This window comes from Heterodontus francisci, chromosome 18 (assembly GCF_036365525.1).
Source record: "Heterodontus francisci isolate sHetFra1 chromosome 18, sHetFra1.hap1, whole genome shotgun sequence".
In the NCBI taxonomy this organism is placed as follows: Eukaryota; Metazoa; Chordata; class Chondrichthyes; order Heterodontiformes; family Heterodontidae; genus Heterodontus; species Heterodontus francisci.
In genome coordinates this window covers 28,083,469-28,100,476 of record NC_090388.1, presented here as the reverse complement: position 1 = coordinate 28,100,476, position 17,008 = coordinate 28,083,469, and the positions used below count along the sequence as shown (strand labels likewise).

General features: G+C 41.6%; 2 protein-coding genes across 2 annotated transcripts in view; one reads left to right on the top strand and one right to left on the bottom strand.

Annotated features, from left to right (window-relative positions):
• Positions 1-1,490: 1,490 nt before the first annotated feature.
• On the bottom strand, positions 1,491-10,491 carry ccdc59 (coiled-coil domain containing 59). Its single transcript, XM_068050452.1, has 4 exons — positions 10,280-10,491; positions 7,695-7,932; positions 6,201-6,279; positions 1,491-1,955 (listed from the first exon to the last, which is right to left on the bottom strand). Exons 1-4 carry the CDS (start codon positions 10,404-10,406, stop codon positions 1,785-1,787), a joined length of 615 nt encoding a protein of 204 aa, XP_067906553.1. The 5' UTR covers positions 10,407-10,491; the 3' UTR covers positions 1,491-1,784.
• mettl25 (methyltransferase like 25) overlaps positions 10,435-17,008 on the top strand; it is a 73,973-nt gene continuing 67,399 nt past the window's right edge. Inside the window, 3 exon segments of the mRNA XM_068050451.1 lie at positions 10,435-10,574; positions 10,577-10,688; positions 10,690-10,916. Of these exon segments, the coding sequence (XP_067906552.1) occupies position 10,574; positions 10,577-10,688; positions 10,690-10,916 (340 nt within the window). The 5' untranslated portion in view covers positions 10,435-10,573.

The following is a 17,008-nucleotide window of genomic DNA, read 5'->3' as shown; positions in this document are numbered from 1 at the left end:
AGAACATATTCTGGCTTATTGTACAGATTCCAATATCTTTGTCATTGAGTGTTTGGACTTCAGATTGTTCATAAAATTGTAATAAATCCATAATTCACTTTAATCATTATAAGCTAAAATAAAATCAGAGGACAAAAGTGAAGGATACTAAAGTGTCTATGTTATGCTTGTTGACAGTACAAGATCCAAGGGCTTTTTAGCAATAATTGGTGCATTTTCTTAAGTTGATTCTATATGTTTTTTTGTAATAAAACTTCCTTTGGGAAAGCAGCCAATAATGCAAATCATTAACAATTGGAAAATTGTGGGTGATATCTACTTAAATTTTTGATAATTCACATTATTGGTGTAAGAACTAGTCCAGAGCAAAATTAATTTGGGAAGTTTCAAACCTTTTCTGAGTGAATGCAAGTTCAAAGCACAAAACTGGCAGTGACCAGTATTCTCATTTAGAAAATTAAGAAATTGAGAAAAATAAGATAATTAGGAAATTAAAATGTCACACAGGTACTCTAACGCATTTGGCATTTAGCACAGTATTAAGATAGAGAACTTTCCTTTGTTTTGATCCTAAGCAATAACTTATTTGTGAATGTTTGTGCTGTCAATGGGTAGAAATGTGGAAATGTTTTCCAATGCCATTCATTGATACTTATATTTATGGGCACAAAATATCAAATCAAATACAGCCTGCAATTTCTAGCCTAGTTGATAAACAGAACATGCAGGCTCGAGTATGGACACTAATACAAATTTTACTGATTTGAAACCTACTTTTTCTATCAACTCTTGCTCTGTATTGTTTAGGAAAATGCTGTGATGGGTCACAGAGGATAGAATCTGAGCCTATATAAAAAAAAGTGTGGGGAGGGTGGTCTTCATGTTAAACAGGAACAGGGACTAGGTGGAATCCTGAGGTTTCACATATTATTACACTTCCCTTTCAACTCAAAGAATTGAAATCCAGCCCAGGTGAATGGAATGGAAGTCTACTGCTGCTGCAAGGGTCCGACACAAATTAGTTTGAATAGTCTTCATCAGTTTTTAGTGGACACTTCTCCACAGCTATAAGTTCAAAGTGAATCAGCAGAGTGACAAGGATGGGAAAATTCAAACTAGTGCACTAGGGGATGCTCTTGAGATTGCAGCTAAATCATACTTTTGGGTGCAGCAGTACGCTGCATCTAGTTATGTTAAAACTGATTTTCAAATACACCATCCCAGCATTGTATTGCAAATGCAGGATGCTCAGTTCTCCAATTCATGCCAGCATTCAACTTCATAATTACATGATTAACAACATTTGTATTGCATCTCAAACAGTTTATCAGAAAGAGAAAAGTTGCCTGATCCTCATGGGTCATTTTTTTTTTTTACAACAAAGTTACTAACACTTTCCATAGGAAAAAAATCCCTTCAGCAAAAGGGTAGAAAAACCATCGATCCTTTAGGTTAAATATTTAAAGTGAATATTTTAAAGCTTACAAACATAAAAGATAGCCTGTATATTTTAATGTTCAAGCGGGCTATTTTGATGAACAGTTCAAATTATTTTTCAAGACTAAAAATGGACAAAGTATTTTTCCAGGTGCATTTCACCTTGGGATCTGCACAAACAGATCCCTACTAGTTAACAATTTTCTAGCAGTTTCAGGAGTCACACTGTATATAATATTAAAGCTTACTCAAATTCAAGGAGTAATGTCAATTAAAGGAGCATTTTTAGGCACTGACAAAAAAGGATAACAAGAGATCAAAATTGTTGAGTTCAAAAGTATACAATCTTATTTTATGCTCTGACTTTCTTGTATTTTTTTAAGCAGGTATTCCATCTGTAGGTTCAGGTTTGGCTGTCCTTTTCTTGTTTTTTTGCTGAACATTCTGTACTTCTCTAGTTTCTGCTCCTTGTATTTCCTTTGCGCCTCTTCCTTTTCTCGTTGCCTTTTTTCAGCTGCCTTTATTAAAAGAAATTAGAAAGTTAATAAGTACATTTCAATCGAATAACTCGAACATTAGTTCAATGGGATTAAGAGATTTATGATGATGCTTAGCAATTACTTTCAGATACAACACGTTCATACTTTTTAGCACAGCATGTAGTATATGGGTATAATTCACAGATAGACAGTCTTAAATATTAGCTTACTGATGGCCATTTCTGGGCACTGATGGCAGATGTGTTTAGTGTGCCAGACAGCCATCGGCAGTTGGGCAAAAATGGGAATTGGATTTTGGCAAGCTTCTTCAGGTTCAAGTGTGCTATTTTCTCAGTGTGGGCTAATTTCCATTTTGCCTTAAGCCACATGGGACTCACTGAGATGGGGCAGGGTGTGGCAGGCTGAAAGATGGATGAGGCAGGGAATCAACTTGGTAGCATTTTGGAGATTAGCATGAGCTTTCTGCCTTAAGGCTTCCTCCAATGCCTACATGAGAGCGCTTCAGACATGGACTTGGCACATCTTGCAAGAGAAAGCTGCCAGAAGCTGGTCTATTTGGGACAGCTGCTTCTCTAAAGCTCCAAGGGATCAGCCCAGCCACTCAACACTAAACCTCATCTGGGCTCAACAACACCTAATAGGAGTACAAACAAGAAAGTTAGTTGGCACAAAGGATAGACATGGGCAACATAGGAGAGATGGTGGCCTAGTGGTAATGTCACTGAACTAGTAATCCAGGGGCCTAAGCTAATGCCCTGGGGACATGGGTTCAAATCCCATCCATGGGTGGGATTTGTTGGTGGATTTGTAAGCTAACCTCAGTAATAGTGCCATGAAACTATTATCGATTGTCGTTAAAAACCCATCTGGTTCACTAATGTCCTTTAGGGAAGGAAATTTGCCATCCTTACCTGGTCTGGCCTACATGTGACTAGAGACTCACAGCAATGTGGCTGACGCCCAACTGCCCTCTGAAATGGTTTAGCAAGCCACTCAGTTGTCAAGGGCAGCCCACATCCCATGAAAGAATAAAAAAAAGTTCTGAAATGTAATAAATAGTGAAAAGAATAAGAGGCTTCAGGAGGACATTGAGTGGTAACAAAAACAAGATATGCTGGATTCACTCAGCAGGTCTGGCAGCATCTGTGGAAAGAGAAGCAGAGTTAACGTTTCGGGTCAGTGACACTTCTTCGGAACATTGAGTGGTAAAATGGGCAGACACATGGCAGATGAAACGTGAATTGATACATTTTGGAAAGAATGGGGAGAAGCAATATAAATGAACGAGTACAATTTTAAAGAGGATACAAGAACAGGGAAACCTCGGGATTCACAAACAGAAATCTGGTGGCAGGACAAGTTGATAAGGCTGCTCAAAATAAATCTAGGATTCTGGACTTCATAAACAGAGGAATTATGCACAAAAGCAAGGAAGTAATGCTAAACCTTTATAAATCACTGTTTAGGTCTCAGCTGAGGTATGGTGTCCAATTCTGGCACTGGGCACCACACTTTAGGAAGGATGTCAGGGCCTTTAAAAAGGTACAGAAAAGATTTTGCCAGAGTTATATGTCAACAAAATATTTTGTTGACCACATCAGTTATGGTAGACGATTTTCTTCTAGCAGATATTAATAGATGCAATTTTGCAATAAGAATATTTTAAATCATTTTTTACTCCCAGAACTCTAAGTACATGCATCCTGGTAATAAAAAGAAATGCTTGTTAATTCAGAACATTCAAATTCTATTTCTAATTATTATAAAACAATTCATTAAATCTTTGCTGTTTATGTTGTCATGAAGACCCCCACCTGCCAAGAATGAGGCATATTAATTTCGTCATATGAACATTTATTTTAAACTGTTGCTGGAGTGAAGTAACTTGTTTTACAAGAGATCACCAGACACTTGGCTGGAGGACATTTGCATACTAAGAGACGGTGCTTGGAGAGACAAAAGAATTGCTCACTGATTCAATTAACAAGAGATTGGGCTGGGCAATGGTGATCCACATCTTGTCGGGGTGGGAGACAGCACTACACCCTCCCCCCTCCCCCCCACCCACCCCGCAAGCTTTGGAATCCACAAAAGCAGGAGTGGTTAAGTCAGCTGGCCACATGACTAACTGGCTGGTCCAGACTTTTTGAACTAGACTTAGGAGAGTTTGGGGTCAGACTGCAGATTGTAACAGAACCTGGAACAAGACAGCCTCTCTCTCGCTTTCTCACAAGCCTCCGGACCCAATGAAGACATGTAAACCTCAAGAGAGAAACAACTCCAACATCAAAACAAGTTAAAGCGTGCACTGGGCCCCAAAAAACAGCAAGACTTACTGGCAACCTAAGACTCCACATTGAACTCAAAGGACCGTAAATAACTCCCAGATATTGCCTCAAACTTTCCCCCCTTATTCTTCCTACTTTTTCTGTCTCTATCTGCGTGTGTTTATCGCGTATGCATGTTAGCGTTGTCACGTATTCGTAGTCGTTAACCGAATTAGAGTTTAAGATGAATAAACTTCCATCTTTCTTGTTTAAATCTAAGAAAACCTGTCGGCTTTGATTTCTTTGCCTTGCAATTGGACAGCAGTGAACAAGAATTCACTGAGGGGGGAGCTGAAAACACAGTTTTCAAAAATTAAACCCTGTTACGTTTAAACCAGGCAAAGTCCTGAGAGGGAACCCCTAGACCCCCATCTCACTTGGTTGTAACAGAAATTTGGGGGCTAGCATCTTGGATTTGACCCACAGACAAACAGGAAATTGGAAATGGGAAGCCAAATTGATCCCAATTAAAAAGAGAAAATATTTCAATACAGGTTTTCTTGTGATTGTGTGTGTTAAAATACAAACATGTCTGCGACTGAAGTAGTTCCCCAAGTCAGGGTGAAGTAACTTGGGATAAGTTAAAAGCACTGTCTGCGGAGGAGTTGAGAAAAATGGCTGAACAGTGTGGGATCACTGTCTGTGCCAAGGCTAGAAAGTCTGAACTCCTAAGACTAGTAGCCAACTATTTTTCCCTTGAATCTGAAGAAGCAAAAAAAGGGTTAGAAGTAGACTCCGACAGAGAATTGCTAGCAAAAATACAACTGGAACAGAGGAAACTTGAATTAGAAGACAGGGAAAGAGAGAGAGATGAGAAAGAAAGAGAGACAGGAGAGAGAAAGAACCTTCCAAAAGAATGCGGAGAGAGAGCTGAGGCGACTTGAGTTAACTAGGGGGTGACAGAGTAACCCCAGTGAAAGCATGGTCAATATGGAGGAGTGTAATTCAGGTTTGGGTACAGAATTGTTAAAACTTTCCCAACTGATCCCAAAATTCAATGAGGGAGACGTGGAAGCGTTTTTTGTGTCTTTTGAAAAACTGGCAAGGCAGTTAAAGTGGCCAACTGAGGCTTGGACTCTGCTGGTACAAAGCAAGCTAACTGGAAAAGCCCATTAGGTTTATTCCATATTGACAGATTAGAGTTCATCAAATTATGAACTGACAAAAAATGCTATCCTTGGGGCATATGAGTTAGCACTGGAAGCCTATCGCCAAAAGTTTAGAACCCTCAAGAAGCAAGCTGATCAAACTTACCTGGAGTTTGAGAAAAATAAGCAGCTGGCTTTTGACCAGTGGCTGAGGGCTCTTAAAGTGCAGCTCAGCTCTGAAAATCTCAGAGGTAATTTTACAAGAGGTATTTAGAAACTCTCTCCCACTCTCCATAAAGACACATGTAGAGGAACAGAAAGTTCATAGAGCCCAGCAGGCAGCAGTTTTGGTTGATGAGTTTGCCCTCATTTATAAGTCGGTTTCCCAGGGGAAAACCTTTCCTAATCACCCCCACAAATCCGAAAAGGACAAAGGGTGGGAAGGCGATAGAAGCCCAAGCTGTCCTGGGAGGGAAAGAAAAGCAGGAGGCACAAGGGGCTGTCCTCCAGCCAAAAAGGAAGGTGCTGTAAGTAGGACGGAGACCCAGAGTCCTGTGTGCTTTCATTGTTATAAAGCAAGGCATTTAAGAGCTGACTGTTGGAAACTAAAGGGAAAACCTGTAGGGATAATCAGGGCACACCCGCTCAGTGATGGAGAAGGGACCCTCCAGATCCCTATCTCACCTGGTCGTAACAATGTCAATGAAAGTTTGCATTGATTCTACACATTAAAATCTTGTTTTTTTTCTTGCATTTCTAAAACTTTAATATATGCCAAATAGAAACAATTTAAATGACAGCTCACAGAATCACTCTTCAATTCGAAAAACATACTGCATGACTCTTACCTCTTTCTGTTTTATATGTTCTGCCCGCCTTTTCTCATATTCCTCTTTAGTCTTTTGATATGATGACTTATTCTTCTTCCTAAAATCAGAAAGTGCAATGAAAGCACAGGATATCCTTTGCATTTAGGTAAGCATCTTTAGCCAGGAGACATCACAACAGATTTATCTTCCAGAAATTACTTATAATAATGTGATTAAAGTCCGTACGCTGCAATTTTACAAACTTGGTACATAGCTCAATGACAGAATCATGAAAATTTCAGCAGACAGCTGCCATCTGTCCCATTCTGCTAGCTCCATATCTGTGACCTATTCTAAATAGCATCTTTTGTGTTTTCTCTATAAGCCCATATCTTGTTGCATTTTAAATATCGGGAGTGATTTAGCTTCAAATTACTACATTGCATATTCTAATAACTCGCCTGAAAAAGTCCTTCCAATGTCTCCCTTTCTGCTTCTGGTACTAATAATAAATTTATGCCCCCTAGTTATCAACTCATCAGAAGTCGAGACCATCTTTTATTATTTACCCTCTGAATTTATTTCAAAATGTTGAACACTTATAATAGATCTTCCTTAACTTTTTTTGTCTAATGATACAGTCCTAGCTTGTCAAGCCTATTAAATACAGTCATCCCTGGTACTTTTCTAATGAGTTCATGTTTTGCACCTTTTCCATTGCTTTAACGACCTTTTTAATCATAGGCTGCCCAGAACTGCACAGTACTCCAACTGTGGCCTGACCAGTATTGCACATATTCTTCATACCCATATTATTTTTATATTCAATGCCCCTACAAATAAAATCCAAAATTCTGTTTGTTCTTGTGCTTTTCTCTATATACTATCTTCTCTTTTAAAAGATCTCTTAGCAGTAGCCCCAGATCTTTTGGTACCTCAACTCGAGAGAATTTTAATATTTAGATTTTATTTTCATTCTCTGTTCTTTTTTCAAAAATGTATTCCTTTACATTTATCTATATTGAACTGTATTTTCCACATCTAACATTTGTCTAATTTGTCTAGGTTCTCCTCTGGTCTCCCAAAATGGAAAATATTCAGCGTGCTAACTTGTATGGCTAACAATCTATTTATAAATTTGTAGATGGGACAAGAATGTACACAGGGTAAGTAATTTGGAGCAAATTAACCAATCAGCCGTTGGTTTAGATAGTCTGGAGGAATGGACACACAATGTGGACAAATGCAGTATTTGACACTTAGGATGGGAAATCTCCAGGTATGTTTAACCCACCATGTGAGAAATGATACTCGAACACCATGTTACTGCAGACTACTAACTGCTAATTATTATATGCTAGTGGATAAACTAAAACAAAAAATTCCTACATTACATCAGTGACCACACTTCAGAAGTACTTAATTGGCTGTGAAATGCTTTGAGACACCCTGAGATCATGAAAGGCACAATATGAAAGCAAGTTCTTTCTTTTCACATTAATTTCACAATTTTGTATGTCTAAAATCGCCTACTTTTTTATCTCCTCTGCTTGAGAATCTGGTTGATTTATTGTTTCAGTTTGGTCCTTTTTTGATTTCTTTGATTGTTTCTTCAGTAACTCTTCTTCAGCCAGATACAGGTGGCGCAAGTGATCTGGGTAATTCTCGGTATACTCTACTTCTTGAGGATGTTGTGCTTTCTTTTCTTTCCTCAGTAACTTCTTGTACTCATGCTTAATCTTCTCCTTCCGTTGGAAAGCAAAGCCTTGCCCTGTAAGCGAACAATATTATCAGCATCAGATCAAAATCTAGACTCTGGAACATATCTGGCATCAAATAGATAGCAACATTGGATTTATACTCACTTCAAATTGGTCATTGCTTAACAATTTATAAAACTAACATGATAATTTACTGGTCCCAGGAGGTAATTAGAAACTTGGGAGCACATCATTGCAACAACACACATTACACAATGAACTCAAGTGGTGCTCACACAAATATTTAAATAGGAACAAAAGATTAATTGCTTTTTCTTGTTAAAGATGGTACTTTTTTGTGCAACCAACAATTTGGTATTCCACATGGAAATTCTTGGTAGTTGTACAGTCCATCTGTACGGTTTGAACAGAAAATAGATACTGATGAACGAGCAAAATAAAAACAGGGTAACAAGTGGATGATAAAATGAGAGAAATATGCTTCAATATGACAAATAATAGCTTTTCATTATATAATACTGTAAGTTTTCAGTAGCAGGAAACATAAATTCATCATCAGGCCCAAAATTCACAACATGCATTTCTGGCAAGAAAGACTACGCATAGATTGTGGGGAAAACATATTTTTAGTTTGCAAACTAGACTTTTGATAATTTTTTCAATAATCTATTCAAAAGTCAAATTATCCAATCAAAAACTCCTCTCCTTCTCTCCCAAAAACATGATAGGGTTCCCTTTATCCTGACCTGCCACCCAACCAGCCTCCACATTCAACTGACCACCCTCTGTCATTTCTGCCACCTTCAGTGTGATGCTACCAAACACATCCTCCTCTTCCCTTTCAGCATTCCAAAGGGGCTATTCTCTCCGCTACACCCTTGTCCACTCCACAATCATCCACAACTCCCCCTTCCCATGCAAGCACAGCAGATGCAACACCTGCCCTTTCACCTCCTCCCTTCTCAGCATCCATAGCCCCGAAGACTCCTTACCAGGTGAAACACCAATTTGCTTGTACTTCCTTCAATTTAATATACTATGTTCACTACTCAGAATGCAGTCTCCTCTACACTGCGGAGACATATCGGGCAACTGCTTTCAGAAACACTTCCATTCAGTCTGCACGTTTGACCCCAAGCTTCCAGTCATTTTACTTCTCCACCCTACTCCCACTCTGACCTCTCTGTCTTCAGCCTCCTGCACTGTTCCAGTGAAGTTTAACCTAAGCTCTAGGAACAGTACCTCATCTTTTCATTCATGACTTTACAGCCTTTGGGACTCAACATTGACTACACCAAGTTCAGATCATAACAACTGCCCCCATTTTTATGGGCAGCAGCTGTTGATAATGATTCTGTTATTCCCATTTACACCTCCTCTCGACCCATCTTTTGTTCCTTTACTTTCCTCATTAGCATCTCCTTTTGCCTTGCACCATCATCCCTTGTCATTTAATGTCCCCTGCATTCCACCCCAACTAAAACTTTCTTTTTTGTTCTTTCCTCCCATTGCTCACCTTTCCCTACTTCTCTACTTGTGTAAAACCTTAAAACATCTCTAACCTTTTCCAGTTCTGATGAATGGTCATCGAGCTGAAATGTTAGGCCTATTTCCCACGCCACAGATATTACCTGACCTGCTAAGTATTTCCAGCATTTTCCATTTTTCTTTGTCAAAAATTAGTTTTGAGAGTAACCTACTTACAACCCACTTTTAACATGTTCTGTATTACTGCTTCAAAGCTTCTCAATGTAGCTGTGTGTACACAATATGGAAAATCCTGTGATACTGCAGTGGGTGGCTTTGCTGTCCTGTAAGAATCTGAGCAATAAAGACTAGGAATGTTCAGATACCCCAGTCTTTGCAGGTTGACTGATTTTAACTAAACCAGCAATGGGGTCCCCAGGTTAAACAGAATGGCGGTGGGAGGAGTGGAGGATTGTTGAAAGTTCCTGCTCCTGGTTATCATCTGATCGAGCAGTTTTAGGGGGATAGCGGGGGCGACATCTGTATTAGTCTGTAAATATTCACCGTCAATGCTTATAGATGAAAATGGTCACTTGGTCAAGTCACTAAGGAGATGAATGGTTGGGAGGAACAGGTAACATTTGAATCTTTCTCTTTTTTTAAAAAAAAGGTGTAGTAGGCCATTTGGCCCTTCATGGCTGATCGACCTCAACTCCACCATCCTGCACTATCCCCAAAGTTCTCCACCACTGGTGGGTTAACCTCATGTTATAACTGCGTCTGCTTGAGATTAATCGATAGAGATTGACTGCTTTGATCAGCCAACAATTTAACTACTGCTGTAACATGCGACCACCAGGATAGTAAAAAGTGAACTTTTTTTTTCCTACGTTCCTAAGCCCAGCACTGCAATACAAGTCGAGTCCTCACCTTCTTTAACACTGCCCCAGCCCTTTTTAAAGTGATTCGGTTTCCACTGGTGCTTTGGTTTTGAAATGTTTGCGCCGCTACCAGGACCTACAGCCTTCGATCTGCTGCCCGGCGCCATTTTTGCCATGAAGTCATCAACGTGCGACGGGTGAGCCCGCGACTACGGCAGCCGGGGGAGTTCAAAGTCTTTGCCACCGGCTGCTGGAGTTTGGACAACGCAGAAAATACACGGATGGCGGTTATGCAAGATCCAAACACGTCTGTGACGTTGTGTCGAAATTTAATTATATATCAATGGGGTATTTCACCGATTCAGTGACAACATTGTCCATCCTCTCGGGTTTTGGGCCTTTCGAGCGACTCCCGGGAGCCGTTTCGGGTTAATTTGTATTGGGAGCGAGAGGCCGTCGCGGAGGCCGTCAGTCCACTCACGCAATGCTCTTCTCCACCGACGTCGGTTTAGACCTGGTGAAGAGCAAAATCAAAAATCTCACCGAGTTTCTGGACGTTTACCTCAAAATAGCAAACGTTCACACTGTTGACTTTTACACCAAAGACGTTTGGAATGAGTTTGTGGCACTGCCACCTGAAGCTGTCATCTCACACCTCCTCTATCAGCAGGGAGGAAGCACACTGGGTAAGAAGGGTTGCATCACGTAGCAATCAGTCAATGAGCAGAGCTGACACTAATGTCAATAATCCGTACCAAAACAAAACCCCACGAGGAGCTGAGCATTTGGTTCCTGTTTTATTTGCCACTGGTATTGGAGTACCAGATGATGTGTTGGAATAACAAATCCTGAGAAGTGTAAGGTGATGCATTTCGGGAGGACTAACAAGCCAAGGGAATATACAATGGATGGTAGGACCCGAGGAAGTACAGAAGTTCAGAGGGACCTTGGTGTACTTGTCCATAGATCACTGAAGGCAGCAGCACAGGTAGATAAGGTGGTTAGGAAGGCATATGGATACTTGCCTTTATTAGCCGAGGCATAGAATATAAAAGCAGGGAGGTTATGATGGAGCTGTATAAAACGCGAGTTAGGCCACAGCTGGAGTACTGTGTACAGTTCTGGGCACCACACTATAGGAAGGATGTGATTTCACTGGAGGGGGTGCAGAGGAGATTCACCAGGACGTTGCCTGGGCTGGAGCATTTCAGAAGTATTTAGATGAGCACTTGAAACATCATAGCATACAAGGCTATGGGCCAAGTGCTGGAAAATGGGATTAGAATAGTTAGGCGCTTGATAGCCAGCACAGACACGATGGGCTGAAGGGTCTGTTTCTGTGCTGTATAACTCCATGACTCAAAAAGAGAAAAAAAAACTTCATTTTATATAGTGCCTTTCATGACCTCAGGACGCTCCAAAGCAGCTAGTGAAGTACTTTTGAAGTGTAGTCACTGAAGTAATATAAGGTACACAGCATAATGGGCTGGATTTTCTAGTGGGCTTTGGGACCTTGACGTTGGGACCAAATAAGGGTCCTGAACGTGCCAGAGTGCATCCAGTGGAGCAATCTTCTGGGAGGTAGTCTCCTAATTGGCCACTTCCGTACTCGACATCCTTTTAAGGATGGAGGGCAGGCTTCCGATGCTGCAGGTTCAATCAGAGGGCATCCCGATTGGGAGAAGTGGGCAGATTGGGGACCGTGAGGGCGCCTCAACACAGAAAGGCTGACCTGAACACTCCTGAAGCCAGTAGAGACATCGGGAGGGAGGGAAAACTCCTCCGGAGGATCGGACGTGGCCACAATTGCGACCTTTCATCCACACAGTCTCCGTCAGTGGACCATGGAGTCTCTGGCTCCAATGCCCCCTTGCCTGCTGCAGGGAGACCGCCTCCATTGAGCTGGTGGCCTCTGCATGTGGCGGGGAGCTCGCTCTGCCAGTGGGAACGTTTCAGCGATGCCACAAAATCACCGCTAATTGGGATCTTAACCACCCTAATTGGTTGCTGCCTCTGGAGTGTGCAGCCGATCCTGTTCCTGCCCAACCCTGGAAAAGTTCACCGGCAGCAGGAATGGGTCAGGAAGCCTTCGCGACGTGGCTCTCCCCACTATTTTCACAACACCCCTGCCTCCAACCCCATCTGCACAGGGCTGGGAAAATCCATCCCAATTTGCGCAGAACAAGGTTCCACAAACAGGAGTGAGATAAATTAACCTCACAGCACCTTATTTGAAGAAAAACAGGGGAGTTCTCTCGAATGACTCAACAATATTTACCCCTCAACCTACACCTAATAAACAGATGATTTGATCATTTTATTTAATTGGAACCTTACTGTGCGTGGTACAAAAATCAAGAACCATCAAAAGTTGCAAAATGAAGGGAAGAAGGTGTGACCCTTAGTTACTCTGGGTTTGAACTTTCAGGTGTCCATGTTTATCACCAGGCCCACTGGAAAGGAACCTGTTCCTGGTTTAGGTTACATAAGCAAAATACTGGGAATTAAATAAGCAGAATGAAATAAAAACAGATAATAGTGGAAATGTAGCAGCTGTGGAGAGAGAAACAACGTTCAGATTTCAGGTCGATGACCTTTCATCAGAACTGGAAAAAGTTAGAGATGTAACCACTGTTGCCTCTAATTTCTCTTCACTGTGCACTGCACATTTGTTGCACTGCGTGGTGCCTTTACAATTGCCACACGTGTGCGCATCTTAAAGTGATCGTTGCTTCTGCGTGGCCTGTTTTGTCCCTTGTGTGACACATTAGAGGGAACGTTGGATGTAACTGGTTTAAAGCAAGTATATAGGCATTGAACAAGTATTTTGTATCGGTCTTCACAGTGGAGGACATTAATAACATGCCAGTAATTGACAAAGAGACGAACGTAGGTGAGGACCTGGAAACAATCATTATTACGGAAGAGGTAGTGTTGGGCAAGCTAATGGAGCTAAGGATTGATAATTCTCCTGGCCCTGATGGAATGCATCCCAGGGTACTAAAAGAGATGGCGGGAGAAATAGCAGGTGCACTGACGGTAATTTTCCAAAATTCGCTGGACTCTGGGGTAGTCCCAGTTGATTGGAAAACAGCAGATGTGAAGCCACTGTTTAAAAAGGGAGGTAGACAAAAGAAGGGGAATTATAGACCGGTTAGCTTAACCTCTGTAGTGGGGAAGATGCTTGAGTCTATTATCAAGGAAGAAATAGCAGGGCATCTCGATAGAAATTGTCCCGTTGGGCAGACGCAGCATGGGTTCATGAAGGGCCGGTCATGCTTGACAAATCTTTTGGAATTCTATGATGACATTACGAGCAAGGTGGACAATGGGGACCCAGTGGATGTGGTGTACCTAGATTTCCAAAAGGCCTTCGACAAGGTGCCGCACAAGAGGCTGCTGCATAAGATAAGGATGCATGGCATTAGGGGTAAAGTATTAGCATGGATAGAGAATTGGTTGACTAACAGGAAGCAGAGAGTGGGGATAAATGAGTGCTGTTCTGGTTGGCAATCAGTCACTAGTGGTGTGCCTCAGAGATCGGTGTTGGGACCGCAATTATTTACAATTTATATAGATGATTTGGAGTTGGGGACCACGTGTAGGGTGTCAAAATTTGCAGATGACACTAAGATGAGTGGCAGAGCAAAGTGTGCAGATGACTGTGAAACTTTGCAGAGGAACATAGATACATTGAGTGAGTGGGCAAAGGTCTGGCAGATGGAATACAATGTTAATAAATGTGAAGTCATTCATTTCGGTCGGAGTAACAGTAAAAAGGATTATTACTTGAATGGTAAAAAGTTGCAGCATGCTGCTATGCAGAGGGACCTAGGTGTCCTTGTGCATGAATCGCAGAAGGTTGGTCTGCAGGTACAGCAAGTAATTAGGAAGGCAAATGGAATTTCGTCCTTCATTGCTAAAGGGATTGAGTTTAAAAGCAGAGAGGTTATGTTGCAGCTGTATAAGGTACTGGTGAGGCCGCACCTGGAGTACTGTGTGCAGTTTTGGTCTCCTTGCTTGAGAAAGGATATACTGGCACTGGAGAGGGTGCAGAGGAGGTTCACTAGGTTGATTCCGGAGTTGAGGGGGTTGGCTTATGAGGAGAGACTGAGTAGATTGGGATTATATTCATTGGAGTTCAGAAGAATGAGGGGGGGATCTTATAGAAACATATAAAATCATGAAGGGAATAGATAAGATACAAGTAGAGAGGATGTTTCCACAGGCAGGTGAAGCTAGAACAAGAGGGCATAGCCTCAAGATTAGAGGGAGCAGATTTAGGACTGAATTAAGAAGGAACTTCTTCACCCAGAGGGTTGTTAATCTATGGAATTCCTTGCCCAGTGAAGTAGTTGACGCTTCTTCAGTAAACGTCTTTAAAGCTAAGGTAGATATCTTTTTGAACAATAAAGGAATTAAGGGATACGGTGGGAGCGCGGGTAAGTGTATCTGAGTCCACGAAAAGATCAGCCATGATCTTATTGAATGGCGGAGCAGGCTCAAGGGGCCGGATGGCTTACTCCTGCTCCCAGTTCTTATGATCTTATAGGGAACGGGGAGTGGAGAAAAGAACAAAAGGGAACAACTCTGATAGGATGGAAGGCAGGATAGATTAAATGACAATAGGGATGATGTTTCACTTTTCTAAACGCAACTGAAAAGGTGTATGTCTAGTAACAAAGATTAATTTGTACACCTTCACCATGCTTTTGTTTTAGGCAGCCAACACTAGCATAATAAACATTGTTAAAGTGCAAATTATTTTGAATTGTCTTTTGAGATTAACATCCCTACCAGATGTAGCTTCACGTTTAGTTGTTTTACTGTGTAATGACTTCACACTGTCAGCATCTTCTGCCATGACTCCTCATTCTCAAATGCTCTTGGCTCTGCTGCTCGTCTTCCTCTTCCATTATTATATATGACCATTGGGAAGGTCATTCCAGGTGCACAGCCTTTCTGTGGGAAGGCAGGCGGCAGGAGATCTGAAAATTGTCAAGTGCACTAAGAATGACAGCAGTTTTAAGTATCGTGCAGCTCTCTAATTTTTTTAAAATAACCATTGAATTCCAGAAATCTTAAGTTACACCGATATCAGGTGACATCACGCATTGTAAATCTACACCACGCATTATTTACATAACTCCAGGAGACTCGCATAAGCTCATTCTTTTCATGGGGCATGGAGCTATGTAAATGAGTGGCAGAGGGTTTCGGCAGGTGTATCTTGGAAGTGGGATAAAGAATTTATGGAAATTAGCACATAGTGATATTTCAGTGTAAAACCAGCATAAATCAGTTGCATATGAATTTTCTTCAGAAACAAATGTAATCTTAATGCTACAGATTCCATGCCAAAGTAGGGTTTGCTCTTCTGGTCCCTGCCGTTCAGTTAAAGGTATGTTGTTTGGCCAGAGAAAATGTATATGGCTAGATCTTGATCTTGGAGTTCTTGCTTTTGGTACCAGATGTAAAAAAGATTGTTTCATCAATCAGTGCTTGAATTTGTCACTGGGCCAGCTACATAATTACTGTGGCTGCAGGAGCAGGCCAGAGGCTGGGAATTCTGCAGTGAATAACTTATCTCCTGACTCCCCAAAGTCTGACCATCATCTACAAACCACAAGTCAGGAGTGTGATGGAATACTCTCCACTTGCCTGTAGATGTATATACTATATCTATGGGTTATTGCTGTTGGATAATTGAGGCTCCAACAACACTCAAGAAGCTCGACGCCATCCAGGACAAAGCAGCCCTCTTGATTGGCACCCCATCCATCACACTCAATGTTCACTCTCTCCGCATGCAGTGCACAGTGGCAGCAGTGTGTAGCACCTACAAGATGCACTGTAGCGACTCGTCAGGTTCTTTTGACAGCACTTTCCAAACCCACGATCGCTACCACCCAGAAGAACAAGGGCAGCAAGTGCATGGGAACACCACCACGAGTTCCCTTCCAAGCCACTCACCATCCTGACTTGGAGATTTATCGCTGTTCCTTCACTGTCCCTGGGTCAAGTTCTTAGAACTCCCTCCCTAACAGCACTATGGGTATACCTATGCTAAATGGATTGCAGCACTTTCTCAAGGGCAATTCGGAATATTTAGGAATAGGGAATAAATGCTGGCTTTATCAGAAACACCCACAACCCATGAAAGAATTTTTAAAAATCATCAATTTATGTTTCAACTGGGGATAACTTGCAGCCGTCCTGAGAAACTTCCTGCCCGATAGTGTCTGATAGCTGCATGCCCTACTTTCACATGTACAAATGAGTTACAGAGGCAAGTCATAGAATCATACAGCACAGAAACAGGCCCTTCAGCCTATCGTGTCTGTGCCGGCTATAAAGCACCTAACTATTCTAATCCCATTTTCCAGCACTTGTAGCCTTGTATACTATGGCGTTTCAAGTGCTCATCTAAATACTTCTTAAATGTTGTGAGGGTTCCTGCTTCTACCACCTCTTCAGGCAGTGCTTTCCAGATTCCAACCACCCTCTGAAAATATTTTTCCTCAAATTCCCTCAAAACCTCCTGCCCCTTAAATCTATGCCCCCTGGTTACTGACCCCTCCACTAAGGGAAAAAGTTTCTTCCTATCTAACCTATCAATGCCCCTCATAATTTTGTATACCTCAATCATGTCCCCCCTCAGCTTTCTCTGCTCTAAGGAAAACAATCCTAGCCTTTTCAGTTTCTCTTCATAGCTGAAATGCTCCAGCCCAGACAACATCCTGGTGAGTCTCCTCTGCACCCTCTCCAGTGCAGTCAC